Source organism: Marmota monax, unplaced genomic scaffold (genome assembly GCF_021218885.2).
Source record: "Marmota monax isolate L192 unplaced genomic scaffold, Marmota_monax_Labrador192_F-V1.1 WCK01_AAM20220418_F8-fsc00012, whole genome shotgun sequence".
In the NCBI taxonomy this organism is placed as follows: Eukaryota; Metazoa; Chordata; class Mammalia; order Rodentia; family Sciuridae; genus Marmota; species Marmota monax.
The window spans coordinates 34436996-34451003 of NW_026695227.1; the positions used below are offsets into that span (position 1 = coordinate 34436996).

At 50.3% G+C, this 14008-nt stretch overlaps 1 protein-coding gene and 1 long non-coding RNA gene across 2 annotated transcripts; one reads left to right on the top strand and one right to left on the bottom strand.

Annotated features, from left to right (window-relative positions):
* Positions 1–2127: 2127 nt before the first annotated feature.
* Hoxc12 (homeobox C12) lies at positions 2128–3726 on the top strand. The gene is made up of 2 exons (XM_046435462.1): positions 2128–2731; positions 3488–3726. The coding sequence occupies exons 1-2, from the start codon at positions 2128–2130 to the stop codon at positions 3724–3726; spliced, it is 843 nt and encodes a 280-aa protein (XP_046291418.1).
* Positions 3727–9381: 5655 nt separating this feature from the next.
* On the bottom strand, positions 9382–13790 carry LOC124087358 (uncharacterized). Its single transcript, XR_006850039.2, has 3 exons — positions 13574–13790; positions 13052–13140; positions 9382–11139 (listed from the first exon to the last, which is right to left on the bottom strand). It is a non-coding gene; the product is annotated as an uncharacterized LOC124087358 (long non-coding RNA).
* Positions 13791–14008: the final 218 nt, after the last annotated feature.

The following is a 14008-nucleotide window of genomic DNA, read 5'->3' on the forward strand; positions in this document are numbered from 1 at the left end:
AAAGTAACCCCCAAATAAAAATTATAAAAATTAAAATTTCAACAGCGCTCATTAATGCATCTGGAAGGCGGGAAATAAGATATTGGAAATGCTGTGATACGGAATTTGCAGCTGAGGGATGCTCCTCTCTGCAGCTTCGAGGCCCCTTAATCAATTAAGCACAAAAAGACCAATCCAGTCCGAATGTCCTGCTCATTCTTTGGCGCCTCTAGATCTGACTGTAGGTTGACTGCACAGAGGGGCATCCCACCGCTAGACTTCGGTTCCGGCAAGTGGGCCTGGCGCAGGACCGGCTCCCGGGCGGGAGGGGCCGGTCGAGCGGCCTGGCTGGCCGGGGCGGGGAAGCGGAACCCGCCAAGCTGGGCAAGAGGAGGGCGTCCAGCTACCGGCTGCGAGCTGCTAGGGCGACGCCCGCGGGGACACATTTCTGTCGGAGTGAGCAGCTATAGTTTGGGATATGAAATCACTCAGGGAGCGGTGGAATTCGAGGAATCTGTGTTTTCCTCTGCCGCATCCTGCAGAGGAGAGAGGAGAGGGAGAGAGAAAAAGAGGGAGATGAGACTCTCCTCCACTTCGGTGTCCTTTGTAGCTCTGGATAATTCTCAGATACTTAACTTTCACCTACATGGATTTCTTTCTCTCTTATTTTCGGACTGTCTCGGTCCCTCTGGCTTTCTGTAAATTTCCAGCGGATTATTTTTATTTGTACATTTGCTGAACTATTTATCTAACCTTGTACTACTTAAGCCTGTGCCTTGGATCAAAGTTCGAAACAATCACATAGATATCTGAGTGTTTTCTCAACTGTGGCCCCAATAAGATAATCTGATTGGGGGGGGGCATATTTTTCTTGTCTTTTAAATCCATTTGACTGTGCTTTGTGCATCTAGTTGAGAATCCAATTATGGTTTTGCTGATGTTGATTATCTCACCACCCATCAGCTTTGGGTTCTCAGACTTCTCAGGAAGAAGCTTCCGAGGCTTGCACAATAAATAAAAATTGAAAACCCCAACAAGATAATTTTCCAGGTTTCTTTCCCTCACTCCCAGCCCACCTCAGGAGGCAACCTAAAGCCGGCCTCTGTGTGCTGCTGTCTGATGGTCCCAGCGGCAAGTCCGCGGTTGTGTGTGGGTATCTCCTTTGCAGTGGAAGTCAGGCATCTCTCTGGCGGACAAGCCTTGGTAGGGGCACACAGACTCCTGCTAAAAAGACTTCAGGAGATTCCCAGAAGACCCTCCATCCCCAGAAGTTGCAGTGGAATAGTAGTCCGAAGCCCCCAGATTTTCAAGAGCAGGCAGGCAGCTAGCTCCTTTTTTGCTTTCTCTGGTTTCCTTTTGCATCCTTCCTTTAATGGTGAGTGAAGGTGTGAGGCTGGGGTGGCTCTTGGCTCTGGGGAAAAGAACTGGCATTACCAATTCTCCGCAGCCCTTCTTGATGAGAGGACCTCAAATATCTCCAAATTCCTAAGAAAGGGCTGATGAAGATGAGTATAGCAGCAGCAGCAGAGCTGGGAGAGATAGCTGCAGGGAAACCTGTCCTTACCCCCACTCGCCTCTACTGTAAATAAACCCCGAGCCAAAGGGCTCATCCGTCTCCTTAAACAGCCAGTAAACTTTATATGACACAATATCTAATAGTAATTTATTGGGGAGATATTGTAAATTCCAACGGTTTTAGTTAATAAAGGAGCTAATTAAAGAGGGACAGGCTGTACTCGTCCAGCTGTTGGGGATAAGATAATACATATGGGGGGGAGGCGTTGCAGGGTGCAGGGGTGTGTATGTGCCGGTATTTTTGGTGTAGCTTTTTCCCTCTTGCCCCCGTATCCAGCGATCGCTTCACTCTCTGCCCCAGGTTTTATATGATTTTTTTAAAAAACCAGAATCCAGCGAATAAACCTGCCCCCACCTTTCGCCCCTCACCCCCCCCCCACCTCTGCTCACGATTGGGGAAGGGGGAAGTTGGAGTTGGTACTGGGTGGTGGGGGGGGAATCGGCTGTCCCCACCCCTCCCCCTGGCGGCGGCGCCCACGTGAGCAGGGCGGCCAATGGGTGACTGGTGCAGGTTTAACTATGTTTAATGTCAGATAGCAATAAAGTAGAAGCTGCCGGTCGGGCCCCGCGGAAATGGGCGAGCATAATCTCCTGAATCCTGGGTTTGTGGGGCCGCTGGTGAACATCCACACAGGAGACACCTTCTACTTCCCCAACTTCCGCGCGTCCGGGGCGCAACTCCCCGGGCTGCCTTCGCTGTCCTACCCACGCCGCGACAACGTGTGCTCGCTGCCCTGGCCGTCAGCTGAGCCGTGCAATGGCTACCCGCAGCCCTATCTCGGCAGCCCAGTGTCGCTCAACCCGCCCTTCGGGCGCACGTGCGAGCTGGCTCGTGTGGAGGACAGCAAGGGTTATTACCGCGAGCCGTGCGCGGAGGGCGGCGGCGGGAGTCTGAAGCGTGAGGAGCGCGGGCGCGACCCGGGTCCCGGGCCGGGGGCAGCTCTGCTGCCGCTGGAGCCGTCGGGGCCCCCTGCACTGGGCTTCAAGTACGACTACGCGGCAGGCGGCGGTGGTGGGGACGGCAGTACTGGACCCCCACACGACCCACCCTCGTGTCAGTCCTTGGAATCCGATTCCAGTTCGTCCCTACTCAACGAGGGCAACAAGGGCGCCGGGACAGGCGACCCCGGCAGTTTGGTATCGCCGTTGAACCCCGGCGGCGGGCTCTCAGCCAGCGGTAAGGACCCCGGCCCGCTTCTGAGACTTACTCAGACCTGACATCCTACTAGAGTGGGCAGGGTAGGACTGAGCTAGGGCTGCCTGGGGTGACAGAATGTATGGTGAGCAAGCACTTCTTTTAAAAAGAAGTGCGGGTGGGGGGAGAGACCTATAAACATGTAAATATCCCCATAAAAGAACTGGTGAGATTTCCTTTTTTGTTGGCTTGCTACTAGAGGGGAACTGGAGCTCCGGAGAAGGAGGATCCTGACTGGGACTTCCCTAGGCCTGGGGTAAGGAGGTGGGAAAGGAGAACCTGGCTCTCCCTCTACCTTCCCACTGACCCCCGTTATCTCCTTTTTTTTTTGTTTTTAAAGATACATCAGTGGACACAGGCTGTTCACCACTTGTCCATGTTTGTTCTAACAGATGAGGACCTAGTGGTGGTGAATGTGGGAGAACCAGGCCAGGGAGGAATAGGAAAGAAGAAATCGGAGAGGTTTGGGGAGAAGTGAGGAACAGGAACATAGAACAGAGATAGGGTTGAGGAGTCAAGGGCAAGGAATGAGAGTGGGAAAAAAAAGTGATGAGATGAGGAATTGTTGGGGTGGGGTCTGGGTAGAGGAGGGTATTGGGATGCATAGAGGCAAGAAGGGAAAGGAAGGGTTTAGGGTCCCATGTGGAGCCAAAGTGAAAGGATCTGGGGAAGGGTCGAGGGCACTGGGCTGGTCACCCCTTGATCCTCTGGCCAACCCTGCGGTTCATCTCCACCCAGGCGCGCCCTGGTACCCGATCCACAGCCGCTCACGGAAGAAGCGCAAGCCCTATTCGAAGTTGCAGCTGGCTGAGCTGGAGGGCGAATTTCTGGTCAACGAGTTCATCACACGCCAGCGCCGGAGGGAACTCTCGGACCGCTTGAATCTTAGTGACCAGCAGGTCAAGATCTGGTTTCAAAACCGGAGAATGAAAAAGAAAAGACTTTTGTTGAGGGAGCAAGCGCTCTCCTTCTTTTAGGGGGTCGGGATACCGGCACCAGCCCCAGACTGAGCCTGTACTGAAAGAGAGTAAGAGAGGGCGCTGCCTGGGACGCAGTTCCCGCTTAGATCGCCAGGCTTCTCTGGCAGGCCCTCCGTGGACATCCTCTTGTCTGTTTTGTTCGTGGTTCCCTCCCACAACCCCATCCAGCAGGCCCTGCCAGGTCCCAGAGAGAAGGGAGAGTAAGCTCACAGCTGCCATTGGGTGGCAGAAGCAGGAAAGACTGGGGCACTGCATAGGGTTGGTGTATTTGAAGCAGAAATGGGGTGCTGCACCTAGGCTAAGGATCTGAAGAAACAGCAGCCCAGATGCCCCTTCCTCCACTTCCATTCTGTGGTCTTTAGTCTCTCTTCCTGGAGGAGCAGATGAGGGTGGGATAGTAGAACCAAGGTGCCCAAACACACAGTTGGTGGGATTAGAACAGGCTGGGAGGAGGGAGCAAGAGGGGAGGATCATTAAAGGGAGTCAGGGTACCTCTGGCAGGACTGGAGGGTGGGGGAAACCAAGGAGGAAATGCAGTTTAGAAGAAGAGAATGATCAGCAAGGCCCAACGTTGTTCAGGTCTGGGTTCCCCAGGCCTGGGCATAGTGTGGGCAGAAGTTTCAGGGTTTGGCAGACTGAGCTACAAGCAAGGCGATCATCAGCCTTATGCCCCCTCTAGGACAGGTTTCCAGAACAGTCTCCTGGCCCCCAGCCCTCTCAGAAGTCCCCTGCCTGCCCTGGCCAACACTGGCTCACAGGTGTCCTGCTATCTTGGCCTATGGGGCTGCGGATGGACAGCAGCTAGCCAGAAATTGAGGGCCAATCAGATGCAGTCACAAGATCAGTAGCCACCCCAGGGACCCCCACCTGGCCCTCCAGGAAGTTCAAGAAGCTGCGGAAGGGGCTGCGGAGCACCGCATTGATTGGCGGGGAGAATTTCTGGCATCCTAGGCAGCAGCGGCTGATTCTCCCTTTCCCGCTGGCGTTCACGGTCATGGCCGAAGAGGCTGGACCGGCGTAATTTACGAGGCGAGGGGGGAAGAGAATCAGCCCTTAAAGGGGCTACCGGCCAAGGAGGCCCAGCTCAGCCCCTGTTTCCCAGGCTGGTGACAATGAAGGAGGTTACAGTTCCCCACCCACCCAACTCCTTTCTCTCCGTTACCAACCCCCCCCCCCATTGCCCTTTGTCTCTGGGTTGCTTCGCCCCCAGGCCAGCCAACCACTGGAATATAAGGACCACAGCAGAGGGAGGGGCACTTCCTTAAAACCCATTGGAGGCCAAAGATTGGCTTCTCCAAGTGGGAAAGCCTTTTATCCATAAATGCCTTCAGGCCCCAGGCCCAGTGGAGTAGACCCTGGGCTGACTCTCCAAAGAGGAGCAGTTGAGAGAGAGAGCCCACTAGCCCTCCTGCACTCAGTTTTTACTCCTCTTCCCAAGTCTGCCAGCCTCCCATCTGCTGTCCCACCCCTATAGAAGCAAAAGAGATGAGAAGCAAAGACTGATTGGAGTTAAGTGCTGCCTGGACAGTATGAAACTGACCTGCTGGCTTGGAGTGTTTCCCACCAGGGCAAAGTCTCCCCGTCCTCTGAGGGCAATGCACAGATCACCAGACTTCCCCAACAACGCACAGCTTCAAGTCCTTGTACGGGTTTGTATTGAGGCACAGGCAAACAGTTGAACCCAGCAAACCACTGGGCCCACTACAAGCCCACTACTGCACTTGCAGGCAGCCTATTAGTGCTCACAGGGTCCTATAGAGAGGAGATACAATCACATGCCTTCATTCCCCACGGGGCACCTGACACCTGACACACTTTCCACCAACCTATACTTGTTTCACCTAGGCACTCCTTCCTAGAGTGCCCCTCCTTTCCAGCTGTCCACTCAATTTCCTGTGCATTGGTCCTGGAAATGAGGCATACCCATACCCAGCCTGGTCAGTGCTGGATTCAAGCTCCACCACCCTGACTTGACTCTTACAACCTATCAGAGAGACCAGAACACTTCAAAAATAGTGGGGGGCAGGAGGACAAATATGCAATATTTTCTTTCCTTCACTTTAAACTTGACTTCCGTGAGTTTCTCTGTCAATCTATGTCCTGTACTATGTGTCTGTTGCTAGTACCTAGTATAGTCCCCAAGGATAGTCACCCCTTCCCTACTTCCTTCCCAGCTCTCTGTAGTATATCCTCCTATTCAAACATCTGTCTTTAGCACGTTTCTCCTTTATATGGTCCTTGTACAGAGTTGCTTTGTCATATTAATATTAATAATTAAAATATGGATGTATGACAGTATGATTTTTGGAACAATTTTTAAAATTGGGCCCCCCACATGTGGACTCCTCTGTCCACAAAGAATGAGAGCTTCAGCTTCCTAACTGTTCTCCACTTTATTTTCTCCAATTCAGGTGAATAATAAAAATCATAAATGTATAATAGATAATAAGGAAGAGCAGTTGCAGAAGCAACAAAAATATATAGTCAACCAAGAAATGTTGATGAACTGCCATCTATAGTCTCAAGCAATTACTGGCAAAGAGAAAATTGGGGAGCTGTAGACTAGGGGGAGGAGAGAGCTCCAAGGAGTCACGGGGACTAAAATAATGTGGACAGCTCAGAAGAAGCAGAAACCAGTTTCAAAAAAGGAGGTCTACATTGCAGGAACTCAAATAATAGAAGCTGAGCTGGGACATGGGGGTGATAAGAGTGCCCCTGAAATGGGGGTTGGTGTTTCGGGAGCTTCAGCTCTGTGATCCTAATTCTGGAACTTCACTCTGAGAGGACATTGTGTGTTGTAAGATAACTGGGCAGGAAACTAAAGACCCCTTGGAGTGGGTGAAGTAGGCTCCATCCTTGAAGCCAGTATTCCCCTCTGGGCTTTTCCAGGGAGAAGCCCACATCCAGGTCAGTGGCCCAGCAGGATGCAATGTACCTGTGAGCCCTTTCCACCTCCACTATCCCTTCTTGCCCTATGAAATGCCCTCCCTCTGCCTTGACCTTTACTCCTTTTGCTCCCCATAGTGACCCTTTCTAACTCTCTGGCTTCAGCCATAATAAACAGTCTTTTCCAAATTCCTGTTCCACCCTCCCAGGCTTCTGAAGGAATACCAGGTGCTCCCATTGAACTGACCATAGAGTCAAAGCCTCCTGCCCTGAAATCTTTCTCTCCTTTCCTCATTCCTCAATTAAAGAAACTAGCAAATTTATATCAAATCCCATTCTCCCTTTACTCCTAATTCCCAACTATCTGGCAGAGCCTGTGAGTGCAGGCAGGAAGGAGACTCCAAGCCTTGAGGCCCCAGGGAGTGCAGGAGAGGCTGGGGGTAACCAGCTTCTGGAAGCCATGAGCTGGGGGAGGGGCCAGTTAATACCAGAATAAAGAGTAAAGGTGGGGAGATCAGGCAAAGGACTGCTTAAGGACTGCTTAAGATCCACTGCTTAAGATGTGTCTATACAGGAAAGGCCAACAGTGTAAGAGTTTGTGGCTTTTAAAAAAGAGTAAACTTAGGGAGATCATGAATAACTGTCCCTTAATTTATTCCCCCCCCCAAAACTCTCCCAACCTGAAAGAGAAAGCACCTTCCTGGGTGGCGTCTATGAAGGCCTCCAGTTTGAATAACTGAGGAAGTTGTCAGAGAAGGAAAACACTACAGCCTTCTCCTCAGGACTGAAAAGGAATTCCATGAGACTCTCATTAAAAGGAGGTCATGGTGGACCCACCACCCCAATATTCAGGTTGAGGCTGAGCTCTGAATCTGAGTGAGGATTGTGTCTGTGCCACAACTATTTGTCTAGTTTAACCCCCCAAATTACAATGGACTCCACTGACTTTAACACAAAGCACCCTGTGTCTAAAACTGGGTCTCAAGGAGCAAGATATTTCTCCTAAATAAGATTTAGGAAGAAAATCATTCTTCTGTTCTGCTTACATATATAAGCTTATATCATCCAAATGAGTTCTGTATTTGGTCCTGATTATCTACGAAGTTGTTCTGCTCCACTCGGATCTGCACAACCAAAGCTGGGTATTTAAAGCCACTATTGAGCGAGCAGGCAGGAGATGGACCCGGCAGTCTGGGTTCTGTGGATGCTAATGCAACCGGAAACCCAGAGCGATCGATGGCTCAGACCCAGAGCGAAGCTGGGACCAGGGGCCCAGATCCGCAAACAAAACAAACCCTTGGGACCTTGGGTTCCGGCCAGCTCGGACCACCACTCTCTTCCACCCCAGCCCTCCCTCCCCTTTATATCCAAGAAAGCGGGGCCGGTTTTTAGGCTCCAGGCCACACGAGAAACGCACCCTGGAGCCTCCAAACCTCTCTGCGCAGTGGGCATTTGGAGGTGCAGAAGGTTTTGGTGTAATCCAGCGCGAGGTGAACAGAAGGTCCGGTATCCCGCAGCCCACAGGCCTGGTCTTAAGCCTGAGCGGCCGCTTTTCTGTATCTGCCTCCATGGAGACAGAGTTGCCGATTTTCCGCGGATAGGCCCGCGGCCCGCGCCCGCAGCCACAAGACTCCCCAGTCTTCTCCCGCCGTCGCTCACCGCTGCAGGCCCGCGCCGTGCTCGCGGCTGTTGCTCTAGGGGAGGCCCCAAGACAAAGGCGGGTCGGCTGCTGCCGGAGGACTCGGGCGCCTGGGCCACTCCCCAACTCACGCCTGGAGCCCTCAGCGCCCCGGCCCAGTGGAGAGGGCTCTGAGACCCGGATCGGTCCGGATCCCGCCGACTGGTCCATTTCAGGGGCCCAGGAAGAGGCAACTCAGCACGCCCAAAGCCTCGGCTGATCCGAGTAGCTCGCCGCCCAACAGCGCCAGAGGCTCTGGTCGCTTTCCGAGGGCAGTCGGGCCCCGCGAAGGACGGGATGACCCCTGCTGGCCGGAGCAGTGGAGACTGTCTCTCCTGGACCGCGTCCCACCCAGTTCCTCTTCCCTGAGCCCCCTGGGCCTTAGGGCACACACCATGAGTTTGTGGGAAGCCTTGAAAAGCAGATGGAGTTTGAGGCTCTGTCCGAGCTGCGGGAACTAGACATTTCTACCAAAATGTCTTCCCTTTGCCAGCACGCAGTGTCCCCACAGTGGCAGCCAGCCCTCCAGCGGGGTTTCTTATCTCTGGCGGTTTTGCCCCCGGTGGCTCCTGTGCTACCCGCCAAATCCTAGCACAGAAGCCAGGAAACTGAACCACCACAAGACGATAGTGCTGGACCAGTGGGAACCAGCTCAGTGCCAGTGGACGATTTCTCATTTTCAAGCCAAAGAGTTTGCTGGGCACTTGGAGACAAGTCTTCAGTTTGTCTGACCATGAGAGGAAAACTTCCTTCAAGGACAGGTCTGTAGGGATCCAACCCACCAGGAGTCCTTGCTTGGAAAGCTTTCTGAAAGGCATGTAGTCCACATGGAATCCTGGAAAGATAATCCCTAATATATACACCTGGCTGTGCTGGGGCCATGACCAATGTATGTTAATAGATCTTTGAGATACCTATATTACTTGTATTTTCTGGGCATGCAAAATACAGTTTTATATAAAATATGCACACAGAGGCACTGTTATCTGTCACATGGAAAAGCAATGTATAGAGAAAAGATCACATAGCATAGGTACTCACATGTAAAATTTATTTACATATATAAATACTACAGTGAATATGTCCTACATGGGGAATGTACAGTCCTGAGTCTATTTGGCCACATGCTTATATACTCCACAGGACACATAGAATCTGTGCATTAATTTTACCTAGATCTTGCTATATGTACACAAAAATTTAATGAAAAAATATTGTACATACACAAAGTGCATATTTACACACTGTAAATTATGTTTGCCTGCATGGTGTATGTATACCAAATATATTAAAAATACAATTGTTGGACTTACATCTTTATAGTACATATTTCTCTGGTGATCTTAAAAGTAAGAACTAGAAGAAGTTCAGGCATTAGTAATGACAGTCTCCATCTGCTGAACTTTTATTTTTTCTTTTCTGTGTTTCTATTATTCTTGTCTCCTAAAATCCCCTTCTATGTCTACAAGCATTATTATGTAAGTGGTCGCCAATATCTATTTCCCTGTTGTATCTCTCTTGTCTGAAGCTGGGTATTTAGAACAGGATTAAGTCCTGTTTTCAGCAGGATCTACTGCATAATCACTCCTACATAGTATTATATAATTAGGTTATCCCATGTGTCCCAAGATGCTCTCTTCTAGACCTAATGTAAGTACATTAGAGATTGACTCTGTTCTGCCAGGTAGGAAAAAGGAGGCCGCATTGGTCTGGTGTGGTGTTTAACAGACATGTTGATTTCTAGCTGTTCTCTGAGCATAAGGGGGTTCCTGAAGGCTAATATTTGCTTAATTTTAAATTTTTATTTTAAATATCGAGTCTAGAGAGCAACATGAAACAAAGGTTGACCTGGGCTTCTATTGGTAGCCTCAAATCTGGGATTAGCCTCCCTTTCGCTAGGAAAAGAGATGCTTCCAGCGGTCCCAGCCCATTGGACTCCCATTTTTAAACTTGGTTGGGTCTACACAATCGACAGGAAAAAGCTATCTCACAACCCCAAATTTTCTTTTCTCCTTTTCCCAACAAAATCATTCCCAACGTTTTTGGAGAGGCACTTTCTGGCACTGAGTTCCCTGTTTTGGCCCCCTAAAAATTAGTCTCACTTAGGTCTCAGCAACTAAAAATTCAGGGCTGTCTGACATACCTATGAAAAAAATTCTTTGAGACAGTTCACTCACACCCAGCAGAGATATTGTTTATGAGTCCACGGATTCCGCGTAGACGCTGCGATATTTTACAGTCCGAAGGAATCAATTAATTAGCGCCTCCCAGTCCCCCCCGCCGGCCGCTGCTCGGCTGAGCGGGCGCGGCTGAGATAGATGTGAGTGGCCAGCTCGCTGGTCTTGTTAACAAGCCTCATCATAAAGATGGAGATGATAAGAAGAGCAAGGAAGCTGCGGCAGCCACCGCGGGGCGGGCAGGGTGCGGCTTGGAGGGCCCCGGTCGCGAGCTGAGCTGCGAGTGGGACGACGCCTGCCTGGAGCCTGAGCTGCCCTGGCGCCCACTCGGGTTTATCCAGGGCTCTTTCCTTCTTGAGCGTTCGTGCTGTGAGCCAGGACCCGGATAATTCTCTTTCCTCTCCCCTTCCCTGAATTCTCCCTTTTCTTCATCGGGCCCAAAATGAGACTTTAAAAATAAAAATATATAAACCTCTGTCCGCGAGCCAGTGAGTGCTTGTCCTGCCCTCTGTTCCGGGGACCTGCCGTCTCGTTCCTTTCCCAGCGTTTCTCTGCGTGGTTCCCTTTCATCTCAGTCTGGCGCTCTCTTCCCTCCTCTGGCTCTCTCTTTCTCTCTGGCTTCGTGGTTGCTTTTTCTACCAGGTCGGTGCTGGCTCAGGGTCCAATGAGCTTATAAAAAAATACAAATACCCGCTGGTTATCTTGCACCAGAGCGAACAGCCCCTGATAAGCCAGATGCAATGGGGGAGAAAAACACCTTGGGTGTAATTGCTGGTTCGGGTTGTAGCACTTAATTCTGTTTATTCTCGCCGATGTGCATACTTAACAGAGAGATATTGATATTAAAGGGCAAGGGGGAATTAATTTTACTTTTATAGTCATCTATTAAGAGCAGAAGATGATCTGAGTCTCCTTTAAAGGGACCAAAAAGGGGGGGAGGAGGGAAGGGGAGGGGGAAAGGGAGAAAAATGACTGAAGGGGAACAAAGATCTTTGCCTGAAGAAACAATGTAACACTATACAGAACTATAAAGTCCGGGAATGTAAGAACCCAGGACTCTCAGCTTCCCCCATTTGAAATCCTGTCCTCTGCACTTCCTGCTGAAATCCTGGACCCTCAGTACACAGTGGTATTCAAGGAAGAATTCATGCAATTATCCGGATAATTGTAGGGGGAGTGAGAGAAAGCATTTCCCTTTTATTGTTTGACCCTCTCTGGTGTCTGTGCTGAGGAGGAGGAGGAGGAGGAGGGGCCAGGGGGTGTTTGGGATATAGAGGAAAAGGATATAGTGGTAGGGTCTCTCAATATTACCCTAAGTTCTACTAAATGACTACTCCTAAATCAAGAAGGGTCTAGACAGGAGCTTACAGATTTTGAAAACATACTCAAATAAGTAAGAGATCCAGTTTGAAGGCCTCTGATCCAGTTTCATTTTCAATATTCACTTGGCTTCACTTTGTCAGCATAGACCTGCCTCCTCTAGTATTGTAATCATCACAAGTAAGTGGATAATAGATAATTATAGGGGTGTCGATAATATTATTTTATAGTCACACAAGATATGATTAGAGTTAATGTCAGAAGCTCTGTTGGAGCCTGGGAGGCAGCATGAAGCAAGGTAGAGAGGCTCTGAGAGTCTTTCTCTTTCCTACTATTAAAAGAGTGAAATTTTTCAAAAATTGTTAATACTCTAAATTTTTTATCTGAGTGTCTTCAGGGAGATCTCTAGAATTTTAGGGGTCATAAAGCTCAGACAAGGACAAAGAACAACTTGATACTTGAACTGTGCCCTTCTTAGTCTAGGGAGCAGTGGGCTTTGCTCTCCCTAGGCCTCCACAGTAAGGGACTTAGCTCTCAGTTCTCAGTGCAAGGCCACTAGTGTTGTGGAGACTTGGTAGGTGAGACTAGAGAGAGCAAGACAGGAGCTGATCAAAATCAAGTTCACAGTCAACCCCAAATAGGCACTGGGCCCAGAGCAAGCCCCCCCCCTTTTAATCCCAAATTTATTTTCTTTCCTGGAGTCTCCTCCCAAAGGACACATGAGTGGACGTAAAAGCCTAGTTGGGACTGCAGAGGTCAGTTCATGGTGGGGATGAAGGGAAGACTGAAAATATTTTTTTCAAGATGGGTTTGTGGCTCAGGGGTAGAACACTTGCCTACCATGTATGAGACCCTCGGTTAAGTCCCAGCAGCATGCACGCTCGCACCAAAAAAAAAAAAAAAATTGTTTCCAGGAGTCAAGAGTCCGGAAGCCTGTGGGAGACAGGGGAAGACTGCCTTAGAGGCAAAGGCAGAGAGCAAGGCCCAGATAATCCAGATAATCGTAGGGAACTATGAAACCAAAGGCAAGACTAAAACAAATGAGAGAAAGAAAGGGGGCAGCAAGAACCGGAGGAGAAAACAAAGAAAGGAAGAAATTAAAAGGAAAAGGTAGGGTTGAAAAGGGCAGAAATTAAAAGAAAAAGAGAGGAGGGAGGCAGAGGCAAGGGTCAGCAATTTCTCTCACTCTGCCTGGTCGCTTTCAGCAGTCTGGGTGGGCGGGGGGCGCCATGACAAAGTGAAGGTCAAGTTAGCATCGTACCTTATAAGGAAGGCGTCGGTCCTCCATTTCAGCCTTTCTCTCCAGAAGGACGCTGGCAGTGGCATTTCTCATCTTGTAAACACTGGACTCTATGGGACATTGAAAAAAATAAAGACCCCCACTCCTTCCTTTATTGGGGGCGAGTTCTGTCCGCCGGAGAAAGCTTCGGATAGGGAAGTCAACTAACGAAGACTCCGGGAAACTTTTCTTTTTTCTCTCTCTCTGGCTAGGCTCCCGCCAGCTGGGGCTCCCTCTCTCCCCCAACCCCCACGCCTTCTCTCTCTCTCTCTCTCTCTCTCTCTCTCTCTCTCTCTCTCTCTCTCTCTCTCTCTCTCCTCCCCCCTCTTCCCCTCCTAAGTTCTCCTGGTCTTCCGCATCTATGACCGCTAACTCTGGGCTCCATCTCTCCACTCACCCTCTCCCCTCTGCAGACTTCTAAAGTCGTTCTATTCCATCGTCAAGCGGAGCAGGACGTTAAGAAATGGAGAGAAAATTAAACATCTTAAAGAAAAATTCATTTACCGCTCAAATGTCTGAATATTACGGTTTCCTTCAGGAAACAAAGAGATTATCTTCGGTAAGGAGAAGTGAGATAGCAGCGATGGGGAGGGCTGATGCAGTAGGAGACTTGGATTTATTTCTCAGATCCAGGGGCGAAAAGGAGGGAAGTGAGAGAGAAGCGTTTTAACCCAGCAAATAGCGAAGAAAGAGGCTGCAGCTGGTGATCACGCAAGGACCCGGTACTCCCGCTGCGATCCCAGATCCCATAGCGCTGAGCCTGCTCAGTCCAGGCCTTGGGTGCGGAGAAGCAAGTATATTCGATATTTGTTGGTTTCAGGGAGCTGGGCGGCAGAATGGAGGAAGGCAGGGAGACACGGAGAGTAAGGCGGAGTCACAGCCGGCCTGTGAGACAGAAAGTGAGATCCTTGCCGGCTGGGCTGGCGGTGTAGAGCCTGC

What these genes read in the sequence shown, in the direction of transcription:
- Hoxc12 (XM_046435462.1), top strand. Translation starts at nt 2,128, where the DNA reads ATGGGCGAGCATAATCTCCTGAATCCTGGGTTTGTGGGGCCGCTGGTG. An exon ending in CGGCGGGCTCTCAGCCAGCG is followed by an intron (nt 2,732 to 3,487) that starts GTAAGGACCCCG and finishes ATCTCCACCCAG; the next exon opens with GCGCGCCCTGGTACCCGATC.